This window comes from Piliocolobus tephrosceles, chromosome 2 (assembly GCF_002776525.5).
Source record: "Piliocolobus tephrosceles isolate RC106 chromosome 2, ASM277652v3, whole genome shotgun sequence".
Classification (NCBI taxonomy): Eukaryota; Metazoa; Chordata; class Mammalia; order Primates; family Cercopithecidae; genus Piliocolobus; species Piliocolobus tephrosceles.
In genome coordinates, this window is record NC_045435.1 from 25,707,334 (window position 1) to 25,731,894 (window position 24,561).

Consider the following 24,561-nt stretch of genomic DNA (forward strand, 5'->3'; position numbering starts at 1 on the left):
GCCCATGGGGTTGGATCACGAGGTCAGGAGTTCAAGACCAGCCTAGCCAAGACAGTGAAACCCCGTGTCTACTAAGAATACAAAAATTAGCCGGGCACGGTGGCAAGTGCCTGTAATCCCAGCTATTCGGGAGGCTGAGGTGGGAGAATTGCTTGAACTCCGGGGGCGGAGGTTGCAGTGAGCTGAGATCATGCCAGTGCACTCCAGCCTGGGCGACAGAGTGAGACTCTCTCTCATGAAAAAAAAAAAGATATATATACACATAATGCATTAAAGTTAATTTGCAAACTTGTTAGCGTATGAACACTATAGTACATATGGCCAATATCTGGCAATTGAAAATTAAATGCCGTGAGCAAAATATTTTAAATTTAAAAATATTTCATATTAAGCATTTGGGACAATCTATTTTCTGTTTCTGTTCCCACCACCATTAAAATATGGTTTTCAAATGATTCTAGACTGCGAATGGGGTGTCAAAATATTCTGTAAAGACATTTATCTCTGTATCTCTGCATATTAACGACACAAGGCAAAACTTCACACTACATTATGTATTTGATGACCTTAAAAAGGTTCACATATAATTTAGTACAAAATCTAAATTTCCATTTTGTATTATTTCTGTCAGAATTTTTTTAAAAACCCTTCTCTTAATGGGTTGTTTAGTTGTGTTTTTAAAGAAAGAACAGAAAAAAAGGGAACACTTTTTCAAGTTTCATTTTTTACTTCATGCTGCAAAACTTTTAGATTGGTTCTATTTTGAAAAGTAGATCAAAAGTAACTAACTTCTCTTAGATCATGAGGTTTAGGGCAGATTACAAATAACTATGAACAATGAGAACTCCTCAAAGGGAAATCATATCTGGCGTTTTGACCAGTGTTTTTTGTGTGTGCAGAAAGACGAACATACAAATAAAATGCCACAGCAAATTGAAAGCTATTTTGAGGTGGTTCTCATTTTGAAGAAGTGTTTGCCTTGAAGCTGTAAGAAGGGTTGGGTGTGGTCAGACAATCTTGTTCTCATCGCAATGTTGATAATCACAGAGTAGTAACTTTGTGCTTATTAGAGATACATACATACGGAATAACTGTGACTCTCAATCAGAAGTCTCTGCGAGCATCCAAAAATTAAGAACTTTCAAGGAGTTACATACGGAATATTTTAGCTTACACTAACTGAACAGTGCTTAGGTTTCCAAAAAGTTCTGCAGACACCACAATCTAAAATGTTTTTGAAAACATTTTGAATTTCTTGCAATTTCTGCAACACATATAAGGTAAAGAGATTTTGCAAGGTTATAGCATCCAAAAATTAACTCTTATATGACCTCACAGAATTAATCCTAACCTCATGCCTGCTACAACTGGGGTAGAAGAGGAGAAAACATAACTGTGGTAAATTGACATTTTGAGTGAGGAAGCTTTCAGAGTGCCTGTCTTTAGTAGGTCACACTTTCCTACTCCAAATGGAAACTTTACTGTTGCAGCCAAGCCTCACTCCCTTTCCCGATAAGCTATTTCTCACATATGAATGTAGATTAATCCTTTTTTAATAAGCACTAACTCAGCCCAGATAATCAGAGTATAAAAAATCCATCAAATCTTTTAAGTGACTTGGATGGTTTTGTCCAATAATTTATATTTCACTGACGATTTTAAGACCTATATGTGAAGTGTTTAGCATTTCACATAATTTGTTCACTCGCATTAAAATTGTTTGTATTTACTGAGCTTCATAAAATCTGTTATCTTCAGAGTCAGCCATCTATCAGTTAAGTATAAAACTTCTGAAAGGCTTCTCTGTGGCTTGGCCTTATTCCAAAATACCTGAAGGGCATAGCACCTTCTGAGTTAGCAGTTCTTCTACAAGCAGATGCGTATCAATAACAATAAAAAATTGTAATAGGAAATGCACTATTCTTGTCAAGCTCAATGATCAACATCTATTTTCAAATTAAGTACATAGGTTGTGCAAAGAATTGCTGTTTTTTTTTTGAGACAGAGTCTCGCTCTGCCCCCAGGCTGGAGTGCAGTGGCCAGATCTCAGCTCACTGCAAGCTCCGCCTCCCAGGTTCACGCCATTCTCCTGCCTCAGCCTCCCAAGGAGCTGGGACCACAGGCGCGGCCACCAGGCCCGGCTAATTTTTTGTATTTTTAGTAGAGACAGGGTTTCACAGTGTTAGCCAGGATGGTCTCGATCTCCTGACCCCGTGATCCGCCTGTCTCGGCCTCCCAAAGTGCTGGGATTACAGGCTTGAGCCACCGCGCCCAGCCAAGAATTGCTGTTAAAAAAAAAGAAGAAACGTCTCTCTGGTGTAATTTTACTAACAGTATAAACTTACTACCTATGAGAGATATTTTATTTCTAAGGAGTGAGTAAATGAAGAAATACGGAGGATAAAAATGCAACACTCCAAATGTGAATATATTAGAACTTTGCACTGAACTGACCAGCATAGTCAATTTTTTATTATCATTGCTAACGTCAAGCAAAGGGATAAACACCAAAGAGTCCATGAATTAAATCAGTTCTTCCTTATATTTCGTATGATTTGTACAAGTGTATCACAGAGATGTAATATAACATGGTGGCTGATTAAACAGAAAGGTTGATGGGCAATACCTTCAGCGGTGAAGGCAGAGAACTGGACTGCATAACAAGAAGGCACATTAAAGTATCATTAATTTTCCAGACTTTGACACTCAGCAGTTACTGCCTAGCACCCCTTTCTGCAAAGAATCCCTCACTGTTGAAGTGATACAGCACTCGGGTGACAAATTATGAGGAAGCAGAGAGGCAGCAACCAATGAGAAATGAGAATGGCAGGATGATGGCATGTCACCACACATGGAAGCCTCTTGTCAAATGGATATGCCGTGCTACTTTCTCTAGTCCTGCAAATGTATTCTGTCAAGTAACTAATACATTTTATCTTCATAAGATATAGACACAAGCTACAATGCTATAATCAAATGATCATAAACATATAAATGCATCAAATAACAAGCGAGGCGACCAAGTCAGTGCTATACTCAGCATTTTGCACTATTTCCACATTCTCAGCAGTTTAGGAGCCTACAAGCCACAGCATCTTAAAAGCTTAATAACCAAGGACGCCTCTGTCAAAATCAGTTACTAAGACATTTATGCTTCCTACCAAAGTTAATATTAGAAATAGAAGATTGAATGCAATGTCTCAAAAACTTCATACATATTTGTAAAATCGTCTCCAATTAAAATTGGTCCCTTGTGAATTCTAGAAAGTGTGAAATGTTGTGAGATATTTCTTATTGTTGTTGGAGAAAATATTTAAAATAAACTGCACTTAAAATTGTAATTGAACATCTCTTCAGTATTGAGTTAATTCTGTCAGTCACTGACTTCACAATTCTGTGTCTCCTCGCTCTTCTCTCTCTACCATGGAGATATTTTGAAGGCCACGATATAGGACACCCTTGAAACTCTGTCCTGGATTCTAAGAAGAAAACGTTGTTGTGAATATGCAGACCATCTAGGGTCTTCTTTTTATTGTTCTGCTTCAGCTTCTTTCTCTTTTTCTTCATTTTCCTTTTCTTTTAAAATACTGCTTGTTTGCATTGTAATAAGAGTCTATTTAAGTGAACAGTAAATCACTTAATTCATGCCTCATCAGTCTTATCAATTCTGGTGAGATTTTTGCTTGTCGGTATTTTTCACGAGGGACATTTCCTATTGTAATTTGCATCCTGACACACTAAAAGCTATATTTCAAATTGTTCTTCTTTCCTGAACATTTAAGTAATGCTCATGCATAAATCCACTTCTCAAACATGGCTTCATAGTATGTAACACATTGTGTGTGTGTGTGTGTGTGTGTGTGTGTGTGTGTGTGTGTGTGTTTGTGAGTTTATGATTTCAAAGAACTAGTTGAGAAAAACAGTTAAGCATTTTTATCAGTCTGTGCTCTTGTTATGCTTCACTGGAGCTACAAGCAGAATGATTTTGCCTCATGGTTATAAAGTGATATGGTCAAGAGCAATGCATTAAAGCATGTTGAGTGTAATTGCATTTTACAGTGCAGGTTTCTAAAATAAGCCAAGATCACTCATTTGTTATTCCTTTTTGCTCCTTCCATTCATTTCATTACATTCCTACAGATTAAGAGATTTTCTTAGCTGGAAATAGTCACTTACCAGCATAATTACTGAGTCCCTTCCTCTTCTTTCTTCTCCAGTACAACCATATGCTAAAACCCATCAAAATTACCCAGCAGGCACCACCAATACCAGCAATAAAGGCGGGTTGCTTCACCACGTCAGTGATTTGCTCAGTTATGCTGTTACTGTTTTCAGTAATGACAACTTCATTGCGTCTCCCTATAGAAAAACAATAGTGTTACTATATATTCAAACAAAAATAAGCACAGGAATACAAACACGGTGCATCAAAAATGAAGAAAAATTATTTGAAGGCAGGAAATGCTTGCTTTGTTTTGAGCCTATAACAAGTATTGATAAGCATAGTTGATAATTTTCAAAAGAAGAATTAAATTATGAGTTTGAAAACGTGATTAAGAACGCTGACCTCTTGTGTTGTGGTTTGCTATGGATGGATTCACAACCACATATTGATATATCACCTTATAAATTACAAAAATAGTACTAGGAGTTGAATTAATAACTTATCTTGAATTACATAGTGTTTTTAAATATAGTTTTCATTTTTAAGACCGCAATGACAACTTTTAACATGGGGTGTCTGCAAATTGCCTTTCTGCTGAGGCACTGTCCATATTCAAATGTCTGTAATTCACAAGAACATGTAACTTAATGTTAACCTTAATATTCTACCAAAGAGCTTATTTTGAGCAAATATCCTTTAATTTTCTGGAGAGTATTAAAACTACTATACAAAACAATGACAATTACGTAAACAGCCTTCACAGAGATCAGCATGCCTAATTAAAATTTGAAAAGATGAAACTCATACATTCCCTTAAAGTATCTGAAACTAATTCGAAAAATCCATTTGAAAGCCAAATTTAAAGAACAACTTAAAAATTAACTGTGAGGTCTCCATTACTGAGAAATACATTTAAATCTGGACTCAGATTATTCTAGAACTAGTCATGTTTGGAAAATTTAGACCTCTCAGATAATTAAGAAAATCTCAGTCTACATTTTAAATCAGTCTTAAATCATAAGATTTATGGGCTTATTTAGCAGATTAAGAAGTGTAGACTCTGGGAATTAAGTGATTTCTAATGTCAATATGATGCCTAATTAGTGACTTATCAAAGACTTTTAAAAGGCAAGTGGTAAGCAAAATATAAATGGCACATTTCAGCATACGACATCAAAGGAATGTGTGGGATTTTCCCTGTTTTAGTTATAGCACTGTAATATATTAAAAAGATCATGGTCTTTGAAGTCATGATTTTGATGAAACAACTCTGCCACTTACTAGCCAAGTAAGCAGTAAGCTTATATAGCGCACTTAATCTTCTAGAGCCCGTGTCGATTGGTTGGCACCAGTATTGTCTACTTCATATATTTTGGGAGGATTGAAGTGGAGGCTAATATGAAGAGAGTAGTTTTTGACTCAAAATTATGACCCATGTAAGTTTAAGGGCTGCTTTAAGGACTTCTCAGTCAACCTCAGTGACATGAATGATAAATTATCTAGATTTGAGAATCCTGCAAATCTCAATTCACTTGTTTACCTCACTGCTCCTCCTTTCTTCCAAGGCAGAAAATTAGCCTACATTTCCTAGCATCTTTTGCAGTAGAGTTCAAAAAAGTGAGCATTAGCCAGTGGTAACTAGGAACAAAATGTGCACATGACCCTCCAGGCCTGATCCCTAACACTGCCTTGACTTGAAACTCTATTCCCTCATTGGTTGGACAGAAACAGGGGATCTGTTGGAGGATGTTAAGCTTCTAAGAAATGGCAGAGCTGTGGTTTGAAAGACCCCAAACCCCTGAATAATGATATGGAGTAGAAACTCCATTTCCCATTCTGCTGATCCATATTGGTCTGAGCTGTGAATTAGAAATAAAATTTTATTTTGTTAATCTTTTCAAAATACAGGCTTTTTAAAAAATCATAGCTGTTAACATTTCCTTACACATAATCCATTCCTGAAAGGTCTTTTGATTAAATTTCAGATTTAAATACCAACGTCACTTACGTAGTAAATCTGGCTCATTTACCCACTATGTCTGCCTTCAATTATTATACATGTAAACATGGTCAAAACTGTATTTAAAATGAGCTCATATTTTCCATATAAGACATACACCTATCTGGTGATTTCCTTAACTATTAGGAATTATCAGAAAGAAAACAAATACCTTATTGAACAGAGAAAAGAAAATTTGGCCTTCATTTTTGTAAACAGTCCACAATATATCATATTTAGTAAGGTGCAATATTTATGTTACTCAAGGTGTATTGCTATTTTTTATGCTGCTGGTATTTTTGAAACAATGTTGTCAGTTGGACTAATTAGAGCATAGACAAGGGATGTGTGTGACCTGTAACGCTCCATTGTTCTTGCAGACAAAAAATATAATGAAATATAATGTCTTCCTCCCATTGGAGAGTAATGAAGAACAAAACTAATTTGTTGGACTAAAAACTAATTAGACACATCAGATTTGATTGTACCTATTACTGTGAAAGTTTGCAGCTGTTCCACATATTATAACCAACTACGTAATGTAAGCGTGAAAAGCCAAATGATTAGAGAAGCAATAACTATATTATTAAGCAAAATAACTAAAATTCTTAAGTTGATGTAAATTGGTTATATGACACATGGCTTAATGGATATATATCTGAATGTATTTGATTGCGTTTTTGTGTCTGTAAATGCAGTGATACAGAATTATGGACACTTTGATGTAAAAGTCATTATATCATAGGAAACTGCACAGAAAAGAACAATACCAATGTGAAGCCAGTGTAAGGCAGTGTTTCACATTTTTACAATGTTTCAATTAATGGTCCCTTAATGGAACTTTCTGGAAGGAATGCTAAACTGAGAAGGAATAGATGAAACACTACATAGTCTGGCATAGTACAAATCTAAAATTCTCAACCATAAATTACATCAAATGCCAATACATGATTTAATTAAAACAAAGGGGAAATGTGGTACAGTTTGAGTCACTTCAAGTGCCATTTCCAGTTCTGAATAGACAATGGGAAAGTGTAAATTGAAACAGCAAAGAAGATTAGCCATCACTAAATCACTTTTCAACTAAGGAATAACAGTTGTGTAGATAAGGGCATCAGACAAGATGTTAAGGCAGATACGCAGGAGTAATTACGGAAACAATTAGAAGGCTTCTCAGTACAAGTGTAGATATTAAAAAGAAATAAATTCTCAAGAACAAATAGCCTTTTCTAGGTTGAATTGTGACTTGTGTGTGTGTGTGTACACAAAAAATAGAATTTCTATAATTCTATTTTATAATTACATTTTTAGTATAGCATAGTTTAACTATTTGAATAAAAGATAGAAATATTACTTTCTAGATTACTTTTATCTCATAGAAAAATCTGAAAACACTTGTTCGAAACGCTAAATAGCAAATTAAAAGCTACTCATTACCCATCTGAAGACTCAGACTTTTATAAATGATAGGAAAATTAAGTGAAATTTTCTACTTAATTTAAAATAATCATTAACTTTATTATGTTAAGTTACAGCTCAGTTCAGAGTATAACTGTGATAGTCATGACATGAGCTTAGTTATACTGTATGCTTGTAATTTTTTACTTCCCTACAAGGAAATAAATCCCCCAAATATCTGGCAGATAGTCACTAGGAAGAAAAAGAATCAAGAAAGCTTTACTTGAGAATGGTATTTATAGGATGGTACTGGTACCAAAACAGAGATATAGACCAACAGAACAGAACGGAGCCCTCAGAAATAACACCACACATCTATAACCATCTGATCTTTGACAAACCTGACAAAAACAAGAAATGGGGAAAGGATTCCCTATTTAATAAATGGTGCTGGGAAAACTGACTAGCCATAAGTAGAAAGCTGAAACTGGATGCCTTCCTTACACCTTATACAAAAATTAATTCAAGATGGATTAGAGACTTAAATGTTAGACCTAAAACCATAAAAACCCTAGAAGAAAACCTAGGCAATACCATTCAGGACATAGGCACGAGCAAAGACTTCATGTCTAAAACACGAAAAGCAATGGCAACAAAAGCCAAAATTGACAAATGGGATCTAATTAAACTAAAGCACAGCAAAAGAAACTACCATCAGAGTGAACAGGCAACCTACAGAATGGGAGAACATTTTTGCAATCTACCCATCTGACAAAGGGTTAATATCCAGAATCGACAAAGAACTTAAACAAATTTACAAGAAAAAAACAAACTACTCCATCAAAAAATGGGCAAAGGATATGAACAGACAATTCTCAAGAGACATTTATGCAGTCAACAGACACATGAAAAAATGCTCATCATCACTCGCCATCAGAGAAATGAAAATCAAAACCACAATGAGATACCATCTCACACCAGTTAGAATGGCAATCATTAAAATGTCAGGAAACAACAGGTGCTGGAGAGGATGTGGAGAAATAGGAACACTTTTACTGTGTTGGTGGACTGTAAACTAGTTCAACCATTGTGGAAGACAGTGTGGCGATTCCTCAAGGATCTAGAACTAGAAATAGCATTTGAACTAGAAATAGCATTTGACCCAGCCATCCCATTAGTGGGCATATACCCAAAGGATTGTAAATCATGCTGCTATAAAGATACATGCACACGTATGTTTACTGCAGCACTATTCACAATAGCAAAGACTTGGAATCAACCCAAATGTCCATCAGTGACAGACTGGATTAAGAAAATGTGGCACATATACACTATGGAATACTATGCAGCCATAAAAAAGGATGAGGTTCATGTCCTTTGTAGGGACATGGATGCAGCTGCAAACCATCATTCTCAGCAAACTATCGCAAGAACAGAAAACCAAACACCGCATGTTCTCACTCATAGGTGGGAACTGAACAATGAGATCACTTGGACACAGGGTGGGGAACATCACACACTGGGGCCTGTCATGGGGTGGGGGGAGGGGGAAGGGATAGCATTAGGAGATATACCTAATGTAAATGACAAGTTGATGGGTGCAGCACACCAACATGGAACATGTATACATATGTAACAAACCTGCACATTGTGCACATGTACCCTAGAACATAAAGTATAATTTAAAAAATGGTATTATTACTAAAGATAAGAAAAAAAAAAACTATGAAAGGAAAATAAGTTATTTGACAGTTATCTGACAATCTTACTTATCTTTCACTTAGAATGATTCTATTCAGCCAAAAATCCATTTCATAAAGATATAGATGCAGACATAGATATTTTGTACTGTCTCTGTGGCATACATATGCCAGTATACAGTATATACACACACACACACACACACATGCACACATGCATATATATAGCTTTTTAAGTGAAAAAATAAGAGCTTATTTCTAAATACTATAAATGAATGCACACACATATACACACACACATATGTTAAATCCTTTTGGGTGTACCTGTATTTCTTTCTTATTCCAATTTATTTTAGAAAATCTCAGAAGGACAAGATTGTAGGTTTCCCTCAGGTTAAGGAATTAATTCAGTCTGAATGACTAATTAAGAAAGAAGCCAATTTAAAGAAAAGTTAATACTTTAACTTTTTCTCTACAATACTTTTAATATATAAAAGAAAGAATACCCAGAGAATCTAAAAAAATTTTAACACTATGACTGAATGTTAAATCTGTCCATATACAATACATATTTGTAATAGAAAGAATTATCTAGAAGCTGGCAGTCTGCTTTATACGCATCATTTTAGAAAAGAGAAAAAAATGGGAATGGCTGATATCAAACACTGGACAAACACTTTATGTAAACTATAGGAATTTTTTTAAAACAATTTTACATTGACTTTTATTTAATAAAACCACATATTTACAATTCAAAAAAGTCCTACTTTGATACACTTTACTAAATAAAATTAAAGGTTAACTGTACAAGCAATTAAAACGTGATATGTAGTAGCAAGTGTTAGCAGGAGTTTTCAGCAAACTATTTAAAATAGTCAAAAGTTGAGCAGTCAAAAAGTACCTTCTGAAGTGAATGCCATTTCTAAATGGGATTCCAAGGCCTGGTGGGAGAGGCAGCCTCCCTCTACCGGGCAGGCTGGACAAAGGTCCCCGCCCTGAAGTCTTAGACTCTGAGAGTCAACGGCATGTGCAGTGGAGCATGCAGCCTGCTGGAGGGGCAGCATGTCAACGTCTCGTTTCCAGTTTACCTAAACCACGCACAGAAGCAGCCTCTACACTCGCCAGCAGCCTCTGTGGCAAGGTGCTAAGTGACCCTGGTTGGGGACTCAGAACTTTAGAACTTTCTGGCCTCTGGACTCATGAACTGGCGAGATCTCACAGGAATATATATTTTATATTAAAGGCACTGCCAAACAAATAAAAGCAGGAAAAACTGAAGGGCGTGCATTTATTGAATGAAGGGCACTTTACGAGAGGAAATCTGTAGTGACAAGGCTTTGTTTCCCTTAGAGAGAGCCACAATCCAAACAGTGTAAGGCAGCTAGTACCTCCGCTGAATCCACTCAATCCTATTGATATGAGGTGTCTCTGGGCGGAGTTCAGGGAGGCCAGAGTGACTCAAAGTTGAGGGGAGAACCATGTGAAAGAGGGAGACAGTGGAGAGTGAGGCTCCCACATTTGTGTATACTCTCCCCTTACATCCAAGGGTGAACCCTAAACAGTGCACGCAAACAGAAGACTGTAAGGATCTGGTGAAAGCAGAGGTTTTAGCTCATGTTCACTGCAAAATCATGCTTAATTTTGAATTTCACCATATTAGGAAGACCAGATAAAAATACAAGGCTTCTCACCAGAAGCCCAGGAGAGGGTCATGCCTTGAAAGTAAATATCTTACTGAAGTATTGCCTTGAGAATAAGGGCAACAAGAAGTCTTATACTAACCAGTGTAAAAACGAAGACATCACCGGTTAAAGGTTACCAAACAGTAATGTTTGTGCCTGCTAGAACACAAACACTCTTCGTAAGATCACAAAATTTTATTTCATCTGCAATGTTCAATATAGTAAAAAATGACTGGGCATGTGAAAGTAAATAAACAACTAACCAAAGGTCAGCTGAAAAGATAATCAATAGAAGTAGACTATGAGATAAGATGGATGCTGAAACAAGGAGAAAAGAACTTTAAGCAGCTATCATAATAGGTGTATGGACTTAATATGGTCATAACAAATGATTACATGGAAAACATCAGAGGGAAATGAAAAGAAAAAAGGAAGCAAATAGAAATTACAGAAAAGGAAAGTGTAACACATGAAATGACCAGTTCCTTTGACACTTCCATTTCTTCATGAAGAAGTAACAGGTATTGGGATATGCACTCCCATCACGAACAAGTAGAAGACAAGGCAAAATATGTGAAAGAAAAGGATAGGACCGTGGTCTCAGACAGAAAGGAAAGAAACAGGGACAACTTTAATATTTTCACAGCTTTGTACCTCCAGATAACTTTGTGATGCAGCCAAGGGTAACCCAAACATTGTTGAATGACATCCCTGAGTTGAAAAGACTGAAGCACTCATGGAAGCTGAGGGGACTGAAAACGGAATCTCCCTCAGTCACCCACGCTGGAGTGCTGGAGTGTGCTCACTGCAACCTCTGCCTCCCGAGTTCAAGCACTTTTCCTGCCTCAGCCTCCCAAGTGGCTGGGACTAGAGGCACCCACGGCCACACCCAGCTAATTTCTTTTGTATTTAGTAGAGATGGGGTTTCACCATGTTGCCCAGTTGGTCTCCAACTCCTGAGCTCAGGTAATCAGCCAGCCTCCGCCCTTCAAATGGCTAGGATTACAGGCGTGAGCCACCAAATATTAGTAAATTCAGCACATCTATGAAATGGATAATATATCATGACCAGTTGTGATTTATCCCAAGATTACAAGGTTGATTTACCTTTAAGGGTCATTCAATAGAATTCATCACATTAACACAAACAAGAAGAGAGAGAAAACATGATTATCTGAAAACACTTAAAAACATTTCACAACTACTAAAATGAGTAAGTGAGGTAGTAAGGTCACAAAGCACAAAGGCCATATAGAAATTAAATTTATGTGTAATACAAAACAATTGGAAAAATAAATTTTAAAAATCCATTTATAATAGTGTAAAAAACATCAAATAGGCCAGGTGAAGTGGCAGGACCTCATGCCTGTAATCCCAGCACTCTGGGAGGCCAAGGCAGGCGGATTGCTTGAGGTCAGGAGTTTAAGACCAGCCTGGTCACAATAGCAAAACCCTGTCCCTACTAAAAATACAAAAATTAGCCAGAAGCGGTGGTGCATGCCTGTAGCCCCAGCTGCTCAGGAGGTTGAGGTGGGAGGAGGACTTGAACCTGGGAGATGGAGGCTGCAGTGAGCCAAGATCGCACCACTGCACTCAAGAACTCCAGCTTAGATGAGAGAAACATTTTCTCAAAAATAACAACAAAACAAAACACACCCACAAAAAATCAAATGCTCAAGAAATGTGTTGACACACTAAAAAGTGTGAAATATTGGACCAAAGTAAAGAACACTTAAATAATGGAAACATATATCACATTCCCGGAAAGAGAGTCATTATTAAAATATTTACTCTATGCATTTTGATGGATTTATTCACTGCACTTTCACTCACCATTCCAACACAAGTTTTAGAGATTTCAACAAGCTGATTTGAAAAGTATATGGAAAAGCAGAAGACCTATAATAAACAAAATAATTTTGCAGAAGAAAATGATGGAGTATTCACATTACCTGATTTCAAGGCTTACTATGAACTACAGTAACCAAGACAGTGTGGTTTGGCATATGGATAGACATATAATCAAATTGAATCCCATAGGGAATTCAGGAAGGCATCCATGTATATATGATTAACTGGTGGAAAGGAAAGTCTTTTGAATAAATGATGAGTACACAATACGGAAATAAATAAGCCTCATTCCTTTAACCACATTGCAGTTACCCTCAGATGAATTATAGACTTCCGCATAAAAGCTACAATTATAAAGCTTCTAGAGGAAAATATCCTCAGTATCTAGAGGTAAGCCACAATTTCTTAGGAGGCACCAAATATCAAAGAAAAAATGATAAATTGTACTTCATTAAAATGTAATACTTTTGTTCATCAAATGATATTATTAAGAAAATGAATAGGGAAGTCATGGACTGGGAGAAAATATTTGTAACACAAATACATGGAAAAGAACTTGTATCCAGAATGTGTCAATAACTCTTACTAATCAGTAACAAGAGACCATCCAATTTTTAAAAGGCAAATATGTGGTCAATTCACAGAAGAAACTATGTGGATGGCCAATAAGCACATGTAAAGTTTCTCGACATTATTAGTCATAAAAGAAAATTCAAGCCAACATCACAGGTTATCCCAACTAGAATGGCTAAAACCACAAAAACTGGAAACCTCAAATGTTGGTGACAATGTAGAGCGACTGGAAGTCATTTTCCTTGCTGGTGGGAGTATGAAATTACACAACTTGAATATTGTTTAGCAGTTTCTTATAAAGCCAAACAAGACAAGTCTTTTACCCAGAAATTAGACTCCTAAGTATTTCTCCAAAAGGACACAAACATTTACACAATAATATTCATTCTCTCAGGTGAAAAGCAGATAAACAAAATATGGCATATTCGTACGACTGAATACTGCTCAGCAATAAAACATGTGAACTGAATAATACATACGTGGATGAATCTCAAAAACATCCTTAGTGAAAGAAACCAGATTAAAAAAAATCACATTCTGTATGATTCCATTTATATACATCTCAAGAACAGGCGAACATAATCTATGATGATAGGGAAAATTTTCATGCAATGATGATATTAGATTTAATATGATTTCTTCTTTGGGATGGTATATTTAGATTATAAAGTTTCTTCTGGACGGTTTCTTGTTAATTTTTGACATTTCTCTGTCTAAGAGGAAGCGTACAGATTTTTAAACATGATGCTCTCTCCTCAGTAACTATCTCATTTTTATTATACTTCAATGGCATCAAAATTGCTAATGATGCAGTTGATTAAAAATAATTTTTAAACTACCTTTCAGCATTTAAACTCTTAAATATCGCATTTAAAAAAGGTTCTGGTTCTGGGACTTTTAAGAGCATGATCAACTGCACCAAGTATTTTTGTAAGAAACCCTAGTCAGTTAACCCATTTGTCAATGTGATATATGTACCCTAACATTCTTTTTTTTTTTTTTTTTTTTTTTGAGACGGAGTCTCGCTCTGTGGCCCAGGCTGGAGTGAGCGGCGCCATCTTGGCTCCCTGCAAGCTCCGCCCCCCGGGTTCCCGCCATTCTCCTGCCTCCGCCTCCCGAGGAGCTGGGACCACAGGCACCGCCACCACGCCCGGCTCATTTTTTGTATTTTTAGTAGAGACGGGGTTTCAACCGTGTTAGCCAGGATGGTCTCGATCTCCTGACCTCGTGACCGCCCGTCTCGGCCTCCCAAAGTGCTGGGATTACAGGCGTGAGCCACCGCGCCCGGCCTACCCTAACATTCTTAAGTGCATGTTCACTATTAGTATGTTGATGCAAAATCATCATCCACCTTGTCAGTTGACTGATTCTAAAGCACAGACCACATCGTTTGATACTCACCGATTATTATTGGCTGCGGCTCACTTTTTACTCCAACTCCTGCACTGGTACTAGCTGCAACCTCTACCCGGTATTGAATACCTGGGAATAATCCGCCAATTATTACAGACCGAATGGCTGCATCCACAGTTTTGTTGATATGGAATCGTGTCTCATTTCCTAGACACCAGATCTATAGAAATGGAACGTGAATATAGAATGGAACAGAGTGAATGGAACAGAGACATAATATTATCGTTTCTGGTAACAAGACTACTATAACCGATTAAATATTTTGTCATTGTAACCTATCTATCTTCTAGGCTTACAGAAGTTTTGTAAATGACATCTTCTAAAGCCCAACCTCTGCAGTTTATTTATAAGTGTGTATGTAAGTGTTTGTGTGCACGTGCACCTGTATGAAAAGGACAATAAGGGAAGCTGTAACTATGCCACGTTCATTTATATCTTATTCTCAGCACTGAAAGCTCATAATGAGTAATTTAGAAAGCACAGTGCTTTCTTTAACACCCCAGGTATGTGGTTTTGGCTGCAAATGGCATTTTCGTATGGATTAAAACACATAATTTCCTCTGCTTTATTTATCAAGATTTATTATGCATATAATCCACAAAATATGGTGATTATAAGTTGCAATATCTAAGGTATATAGGTAGACATCTAAGTAATTTATATTTCATTTAAGAAAATATTAACTTGCACAGAAGTAGTTAACAAGATTAATTGACCTAAGTTATAGGTATTGACTAAAATGAAATTAAAGCCAATATTTACGTTGACAGCAATAAATCTAATATTGATCAACACCTATCTACACACACATACACATTCATGAGAACAAAGTGGTGGCAAGTCTTTAGACATTGATGGTAAGGAAGTTAGGCTTTTATTTCAAGTAGGAATCTAATTTTAAGGCATCTTCTGGGATGTAGAAATTGTTCCTATCAAATGTGTTATGAAAAGAAATCCATTGTGTATCCACATTTGTATTCATATTATATAATATTTTAAAATCTACATGTAGACACATATGCAGGAAAACATATGATTTGTTTTGGAGCAGGTAAGTTCCCAAATTTTTTCAGTAAAAAATAATTCTTGTGAATCATGTGTTTCTTTTATTGATATATTACATCTGTGTTCTTAGTGAAGGAATATTTAGCTCTTACCTACATATGCGCTGGAAACCAAAATATGACAAGTCTCTAGAGAGTGAGAACGTATACAACTTATGAAAAAACAAATTCATCATGTTGTACAAAAAAAAGTAACAATATTTAACCACATGGAAATTTAGGATATGTAGTGCCAAATGGTACAAAAATAAACTCCTAACTTCATTAAAACACACACACACAATCAAACTCACACGGAGTAATTTGTTACTCTATTAAAACAATGTCCTAATGCTTATAAAATCTTAGAATCTATATAATTATTGTATTGTAAAAGTATTTATTCTTATGTTTCTTAAGCATGTGTCTTATAACATGATATAAATCATTTTAAAATAAATCTTCATACATTTAGTCCATTCATTTGCTTTAGCAAGTTGATCTTTAACAAAATTATATGTCAAAATTAATATTTTCTTAGAAATAAAATTTATTCTGCAAACTTTTTAGTAAAATTATTCAGCTTATTATTAAATACCAACTCTGAATTTTTTAGGTGAAATGGGTGTCTAGTTTTGTATTGTATTAGATATATAGAATATGCTGTTTTCAGAAATCTAGAAATATTCATTAATAGATGATACTAATAGATCATTTATTAATAAATTATAGTTTTGAATTTTACAAAGATTAATGAGGGGTTTTTCATTCACATGCGGCCTAATCACAACACAAACAGAATCTTATTTTGAAAACTTAGACATACTTACTACGTCAAACACCAAATGATGGCAATGAAACAATAGATATATATTGTTTCTAAACAGCCAAAAATTCATCAGGTGAAAAATGAGACAATCAACTGGTTTTTCTGTAAGTCAGTATTTTGCAAAATGTGTTGTTTCAGTGGCTTTTTTTTCAGGTGAAATATTCTACACAACCTCAGTCAACAGACAAAAGTGGCATCTGGAGTGAGGGTTGGTGCTGCCCACAACCCACTCCACCTCTTTAACCCCGAAGCCTCTATTTTTCTGAGAACGTGGTTTAAAAAACAGCTGCCTTACAGCCTCTTATGCAGAATTCTAATAACAAAGATAAAACCCATTTTCTGGGCTTCACTACCTACCCTCTGCCCCATCTCTTTGAATCCTTGAGGTTGTAGAATCACACCATACAGAAAACCATTTCACTGGTGTGGTTTAATTGTTCAGCCAGATTTGTGTGATCTGTGACCTGGAACTCAGGTTCTAATACCTATGCATTTGTCTCATTATCTGTCACACAGAAATATAAATAAAAACTTTACACTTAAACTGAATAAGAGAACCTTTAGAGATGTTCCTCATTCATGAGACACTGAGATTTCTCTGGGAACCTTTATATGAGGGCTGTCCTTCTTCACCCCGGTCCTACCTTGTATTCTTGGAGAATTCCATTCTGGTGATCTGGAGGAGGAGGATCCCAGGAAACACTAATACTTGTGCTATTGTAGCTTCCAACTGTCAGTACAGTGACAGACTGTGGAGGGGCACTGGGGGCTGTAGAGGAAGTAATTAGAATAAATGCAAACTGTAAGCCTTGGTGCGCGTCAGTGCTACTTCCAGAAAATGAATAGAAAGACCAGATGCAGGAGGCTCTGGCTTCCAGGAGTTCTGAATGTACACGCTGTTCAACAGTGACAGTTTTATTTTGGGAAATATTCTTTAAATACAATATCTAGATTTAAAGCAAATTTAACAGCTTTTGTAATATGCTCTCAATAATAAATGTAACAGCTAACATTCTAATACGTGTTTTCTATACACCCCGCAAAGAGCTAAGTGTCAGGTTTAACTCTTGCATTAACCTCAGGAGGTAGAACAACCGTTACCTCGGTTTTACAGATGAGGAAACAGAAGGTTACTGTAAGAGACTTAGGAAAGTCCAACAGCAAGTCAGAATCTGACCCTGTGTATGTCTGATTTTAGAACTCTACTCTGATAGGCTGTCTTTCTAAAAACAACCACAACTTCTTCTAACCAAAATTATTCTGAGAGGATCTATTCCAGTATGTATCATGTGTTATTTCTGAATGGTGGCATTATTGACAGCTTTTTTGGTATGCTTTTAGTTTGTGCTTACTAAATAAAAACAGAAACATAACTATCAATGTCATCAACCAGAAAAAACTTCCTTTTCTTCCCATACTGGGAAAAATAATTGACTGCTATCAATTGACCTGTAAGTTAAGATTGAAAACTTCTTTTATACGGATGGGAAGGGAGTCTGATGATAAAATGAACACAGTTCATGCTGGGTCAAATGTGAAATGGGAAGATTTTGATTTCCTACAATAATTCTCTGCCTTTATAGTTTCTCCTATAACTAATTACAACCATCCTGAGAAAAGGCAAAGGGAAGCTCTTCCTGATTTTAGACTGCCGCATCTCTCATTTAAAGTGTCTGAGAACTAAGAAGTAATAACTAACTTTGTGGAAAAATTCATCTATTCTCAGTGAGTCTCTGAATTAAAACCAAAGGTAGGAGTAGTTAAAATTATAACATACTTCTTGACAGTTTAAAATACCAAATAATTTTGTGGTATTAATGGCTTTCTTATATAGAATAATCAATGCTTGCATAGCTTTACGCTGTTTAGTTTTTTGAAACTATCCTAAATATCCTAAAATGTATTTTAAAACCCTGACAGCAGATATCTCATGTTTCGTAAATATGTCATGACATATTTCACTTAAGTATAGCCATATTTGCATCGAGATATAGGACACACACAGAAACATGTTAACACAATATTGTTCTTTTCTATTTCTCTTTGTGACAATATTGCTCCAAAATATGGCACGGTGACATAAATCCAACCACTTGTCTACGAGCCTTGTAGTTATTAAGTAGACTGCATTGAAAAATAAGACTTTCAGAATGGGTTTCTCATTCACCTTGCTGCTGTCTTGGCAAGAACACTGTGCCTGCTTCCTGACAGGTCAATTATTCCAGGACTCAGCTTCTTTCTACAGATGTGAAAGAACCCAAATCGCCACTCATCGTTCCCAGACATAGCCCGGCTGAGTTCCATTTGTTACCGTTACACAGCCACAGAAATTGGAGATGAATGTATACCCAACAGTGACAAATGTCTAATCCAGAGGAAAAGTCTAACTGCAGTGAAATTGATTTTGGAAACAGGCTTCAAACAGAGCATTCTGTGTTAAGGTTACCTGCTCCACTTATTAATACGACCAATTTGCAACACAGAGTGAAATTTAATGATGAATAAAGATATGATGATAAGGATTATTATTTTTAAACATGTTAGCAGGGAGAAAAGATACTATTATAATTACTGGTAACTTTTCAACATATCCTAAACATAGATTAATAATTCCTTTTTAAATATGCATTTTTGCCCCTGCCAGTGTATCACACTGCAAAACAATGGGAAGATGACATTCTTGCTGTGTTGTGTAAGAAATGTGTAATTTAAGAGCTCCTTGGTCAAGCATATAGATGCTAACATGGGCAATCTACAGACATTTTCTTAAGGCTTCTAAATATGTTTAGAGAAAGGGCTTTTTACAAGAGTTGTGAGCACAAAATTAATACAAAAGCAGAGTGCAGGGATTTATTTCATTTGGCATCTCCTTTTTTTTTTTTTTAACTTTGATGACAACATTTATCATAAGCCTCTTGTTTAGTGAAAGAGACACTACTAAATGGACTGGTGGGAACCTACGGTAAGCTCGTGTTCATCATAGATTGACTTTAACATACCTTTAGGTAAGAAAAGGTCCAAAATAGGGAGAAAGAGGGAACTGCCCACAGGAGAAAGTGGCTAATAAAAGACAATGTCACAATTAACTATAACAAAAAGAGTAGTCACAATGAACAGCCTGTGTTCTCAAATTTCCATTTCTCAAAATTCCAAATGAACTAAATCTACACAAAATATAGGGGAATATTTAATAATCCAATTCAAGTGAACTGAAAAACATAAGATTTGGTGCAAATGGTTACTTAAGAAAAATTCAAATTATATTAGTGTCCTTTTTTTCTGCTTGTCAAGAGTCTACATACTTCTCAGAATAAAAGGAGAAAATGACACTTCCTCAATTTACTTTTAGATGATATCTTTCCATTCTTCTAAGGAAGATAATAACTAGGTACTGTAATAGAAATTAGTTTCATCATGGTATGTTTGATTTACATTCGAAATCTGAATACTGACCTTCTTCAGTAGTACGAACCGTTTTAGATTCACTATCCATTCCTTGGAACTCATTAAAATATGGCCGTACTTTAATTTCATAAGTCACTCCCTTTTTCAGGTTGACCAAGACAGCACTTCGTTCAGTCGGGACTTTGGCATCTACATTCTGCCATGAAGATGTGGCCTGCAGACCTGAAGTCTGACGGTACATCACTCGGTAGCCTTGGATAAACTGGGGTTGGCGATCAACCTGAAACACATAGTGAAGGGCATTTGAAACTCAAGGAAGGTATTTTAGACACCACAATGAATTTGTCCTCTTTTCATTTGTCCCCATTTCTGTCCTCATCTTAGTCATGTTGTGACTTTCTAGCTAATCTCTCTGCTTCCCTTCTAATAACTCCCATCCTGTCAGAGTTCAGATTGCTCCCAAGATTATTTCCAAAATGAAGACTGGAAGAACTCTCTCTCCTGTTTAGAATACCTCACAGTATCTACGATACCTACCTGATTAGTTAAGATTCCTTGGACGAGCACAAGGCCTCTCAAAGGCCAGATCTGCCGATATCTCTAGCTTTATGTGCCCATATCTCTAGCTTTATGTCTCCTCGGCTTACCCTTTTTCTGCATCCAACAATTCCCTTTTATGTGGCTTTATATGTAATATGCCCTTTGTCAGGGATTTCCATTCTCATCCTGTGTCTATTCCCTAACATCGTCACTCACTCAAAACACGTTTCAGGTTCCTACTCATAGGTGCCAGAAATTCTGCTGAGCTCTGGGGATAAAATGCACAATGGAAATAGAGTCAGTCCCTGCCCTCATGAGCTGAGGTGAGAAGATGGAGTTCAGGTGGCGAGTAGGAGTGGTCTAATAATGACTAAACCATGGTTAAGTTACAATCATTAAAAAAAAAAAAAAAAAAAGCATAAACAAATGTTAAGAATCAGAGGTGCCAGCTGCTAAGAAAGCCTATAGTGGAGAGAAAGGTGCCTGAGTTGGGAAGGGGAGACAAAGCTTCCATGAAGAATTCCTAAGTGCTCAGATAGGCAAGAAGAGCAAGATTTACCCAGGAAAACAAATGTGAGGACATCATGGATAAAATCTCTGTGGCTGGAAAAAGCATAAAGCAGAGATTAAAGTTGTAGAGCTAGAGCATTTGTTTTAAAAGCATATGAACACTTATACCCATTGCCAAGTAGTAAATGAAGAACTTTTACGGATTTACCAACTTCTGACTCTTCAATTGTCCCATTCTTGACACAATTTGACAACTTTTTCGATATCTTCATTTTTTAAGGTACAGTAAGAAGCTATCTTAAATAACGATCTAAGATTAAACTCATACCAAATAGAACTTTTCAAAAGTGTTTTTGTTTGCTATTGACAATCACTTTAAAATCAAATATATATAAATGCAAGATTAAAAAATTAAATATATTCTTCTCTGTATACATTTATTTTTAAATATTTACCAGAGTTTTATGGTTGTTTCATTTCCAAGGAGAAAACAACCATGGATTTTAAAAATTATTTTTTAAAATTAAGCATCTTTGAATGCTTTGTCATGTTTTTAGAAACACTTGATTTAAACACAAACTATGATAGCATGTTCCAACTAATATCCCTTATAATAGTTTAATAGCTATAGTCTAAGAAGCTTTAATTTGACATACTTCATGTCAAATAAAGTGTAAAGATTAACAGAAAAGAATGGAATAACCTCATTTCAGGAAGTTTGTAGAGAAAGAGGAAATAAAAAAGAGGATAATGGAGGTGGTTATTAATTTCCGCTTTAAACATTTCTTTATCCAAGAAATTTGAAATTTGTTCAGCATTTGAAATTTGTTTCAACATTTGTTGAAATGTTGAGATTTGTTAGCAGGTTATAAACAAAGCATATTCTTTCACGTATTAACTACTAACATCTCTTCTTTAGTTGCAGTATTGTTTTATTTATTTTTAATTGAGGGCAGCAAAGGAATATTAGCTAAAAATATTGGCTTTAGAAAGTTAAAAATGCAGAGCCTCAATAAAAATACAGTGGAACAAAAGGAAATATTTAGAATGTTCAAACAAGAGAACTCCCTAAATTAAGTGAGTGAGTCTGTGTGTGTGTGTATGTGAGTGTGTGTGTATTTCTATGTGTGGCTAATTCCAGTTTCCCAGAGAAGTCTCAACAAGTATGAATTCCTCCACCCACCTGACAGCTGTCTCCCCCCAGAAGACTTTCTGGAGTTAGTGCTACACTTGTATGAGGTTAGAGCAAAAAAAAAGTGAGCCCAGGTGTAACATGGAAGCTGGTGATTGGCAGGTCCTCATTCATGCTACCAGTTTATGTTTCTGCCATTGGACACATTTTTTGAAAAGCAGGAGTTTTTCTGACACTATGAAATAAGGCAACCAAGAGGTGAAAAGTTAAATTTATGACAGTGAAAGAGAGATGACTTTCATCAAAACTGTCAGTGTTCAGAAAAACCCTTGCAGTATATGTTAAAACAACATTAAACTTGCATTTTATAAACTTCTCTGCATTTGCTTTAAGTGAATTTATATACTGAAAGAAAGACATAATTCACAATAATAGCTTGTTAATACTGAAAGCAGCAAGCTGTATTTTTAAGAAGAACATTAAGCAGCTGTTTCCAGATGAAGGGAGTCTGTAAATCAGGTAAATTGGTTTTATCCATGTTTGGTTTTCATTAATTAAGTGTTTTAGGGACTTGATGAACCTAATGATGTTTACTACAAAACATTGTTTTGCTTACTTCAGTGTACACTATCGTCAACCAGTATATAGTATGGGGCTTCTTAATAGTTAAATAGTTTAACTTGATTGTGTGCAGTGGCAATGCATTTTTTTTTTTTTTTTCAGGAGGAAATTTGTTGTTACAGGTGGAAGCAGAAATGAAAATGTTGAACATTTACTTTAAAAAAAAAAGGTGAGATTTTTACTGGATGTGTGTTCTACCCCACTAAATTTTGGAGCTCATTTTGACACGTGGTCATTTTCAAGTTAGGCCATATGTTTGTTATAAGTTTTATTAACATTCTGATTATAAGAAGGAGGATTTTCTTTTAGGGTTGATTAAAATCAGAGTCTGAACACAGATTCATGGGTTTATATAATTAAAAAAATAGTATTTTCTGAAACATGAATAAAAAAAAAAGAGTTGCCTTAAGGAAAAAGTAAAATGATTACAAAAACTTCAGACTTCCAGTCATAGGTCTCAATTTGAATTAGACTTCAACCTCTTAAACTTTCTGAGCCTCAGTTTACTTAATTTGCTCACATAATACCCATATCTCAAGGGCACAGAAAGAATCAAATGACTGATAAAAGTGAAAGCATTTTGCTGCCTTTAGAGATTCACAATGAAAAAACCTAATTGCTAAAAGAGAAGTGGGCTCATATGTGGCCCTAAAGTCAGCATTTTATGTAAACTGTTTACATGTGATGCTTCATATTTACCGTTTCCATTTACAGAACAAAACAACATAACAACTCGATATAAAGCAAAAATTCAGTGAATTTTCTTTGATGGGTTTAGCTGCTAAGGGTCTGATCTGGTTTTAGCAGACTTGTGAAATTCTAGTTTGTCAAAGCACTCTTTTCAATCTCTGTGGAATAATGCTTAATGGGCGAAGAGTATGTAATTCTTTTTGTCCTTAAACAAAACAAAGACAAAACGTAAGACTAGAATAATCATTTTTCAGTAAGTGACTTATTGCTATTTTTGTTTGTGGAACAGCACGTTTCTTACCATTTTTGCCTACACGCATTCTAAAAGCAGCCGTTTTAGAAAGTAGCTGTTGCTAACTATTGTTGCTTCAAGTTTAGCCTGGTGAGGATGGGGGCAGCGAATGGGCCCTCCACTAGTTACGTCTTGGGCCTTTGATTATTAATCCTGCCAACCACTGGGAAACTTTCTCAGCTGGCCCAAAACCTAATTACATGGTGGGGAATTATTTCTCCCTTCAACCCCAACACTTCTGTAAAGCAAATGCTAATATTTTGATAATCTAAATAACACGTGTTTAGTAAATTGAAAATATTACATCAATAAAAGAGTTACACAAATTCTTTGATCACTGGGCACACCCCAGTCTGATTTTATTTCACTTAATTTACCTCTTTCAAATGCATACTTATGGCATGTGCAACTACAAAGTCATGGAGAACAATATGCAGTGATATTAACTGCATTCTTTCTTTTATTAAAGAAAGTGCAAAATGTATGAAAACAACTGATTTGATCATTCAACAAAGTTATTAAAAGAGTACTTCATAACAGACACTCTGCTCTGAAAAAACAGAAATGAAAGAAATTGACTGTAGCCTCACAGAAGTTACAGCCCATGATGGGAATAGATGTGCAAACTAGTAATAATACCTTCTTGGGGTACAGGGATGGACAGACAACGTCCCCCTCCTGGAAGAACTCCCAGTCTACTGTCATGCAATTTTGATCT

At 35.8% G+C, this 24,561-nt stretch overlaps 1 protein-coding gene across 5 annotated transcripts in view; it reads right to left on the bottom strand.

Moving 5' to 3' along the window:
* Positions 1 to 24,561, bottom strand: part of ROBO2 (roundabout guidance receptor 2) — a 1,747,433-nt gene that overhangs the window by 52,589 nt on the left and 1,670,283 nt on the right. For all 5 annotated transcript variants that reach the window (XM_023184990.1, XM_023184988.1, XM_023184991.1 and 2 more), the window contains 4 exons: positions 20,107 to 20,338; positions 17,298 to 17,422; positions 14,770 to 14,941; positions 4,177 to 4,359 (listed from right to left, as the gene is read on the bottom strand). In XM_023184990.1, coding sequence (XP_023040758.1) covers positions 4,177 to 4,359; positions 14,770 to 14,941; positions 17,298 to 17,422; positions 20,107 to 20,338 — 712 coding nt within the window. The remainder of the gene's footprint in view (positions 1 to 4,176; positions 4,360 to 14,769; positions 14,942 to 17,297; positions 17,423 to 20,106; positions 20,339 to 24,561) is intronic.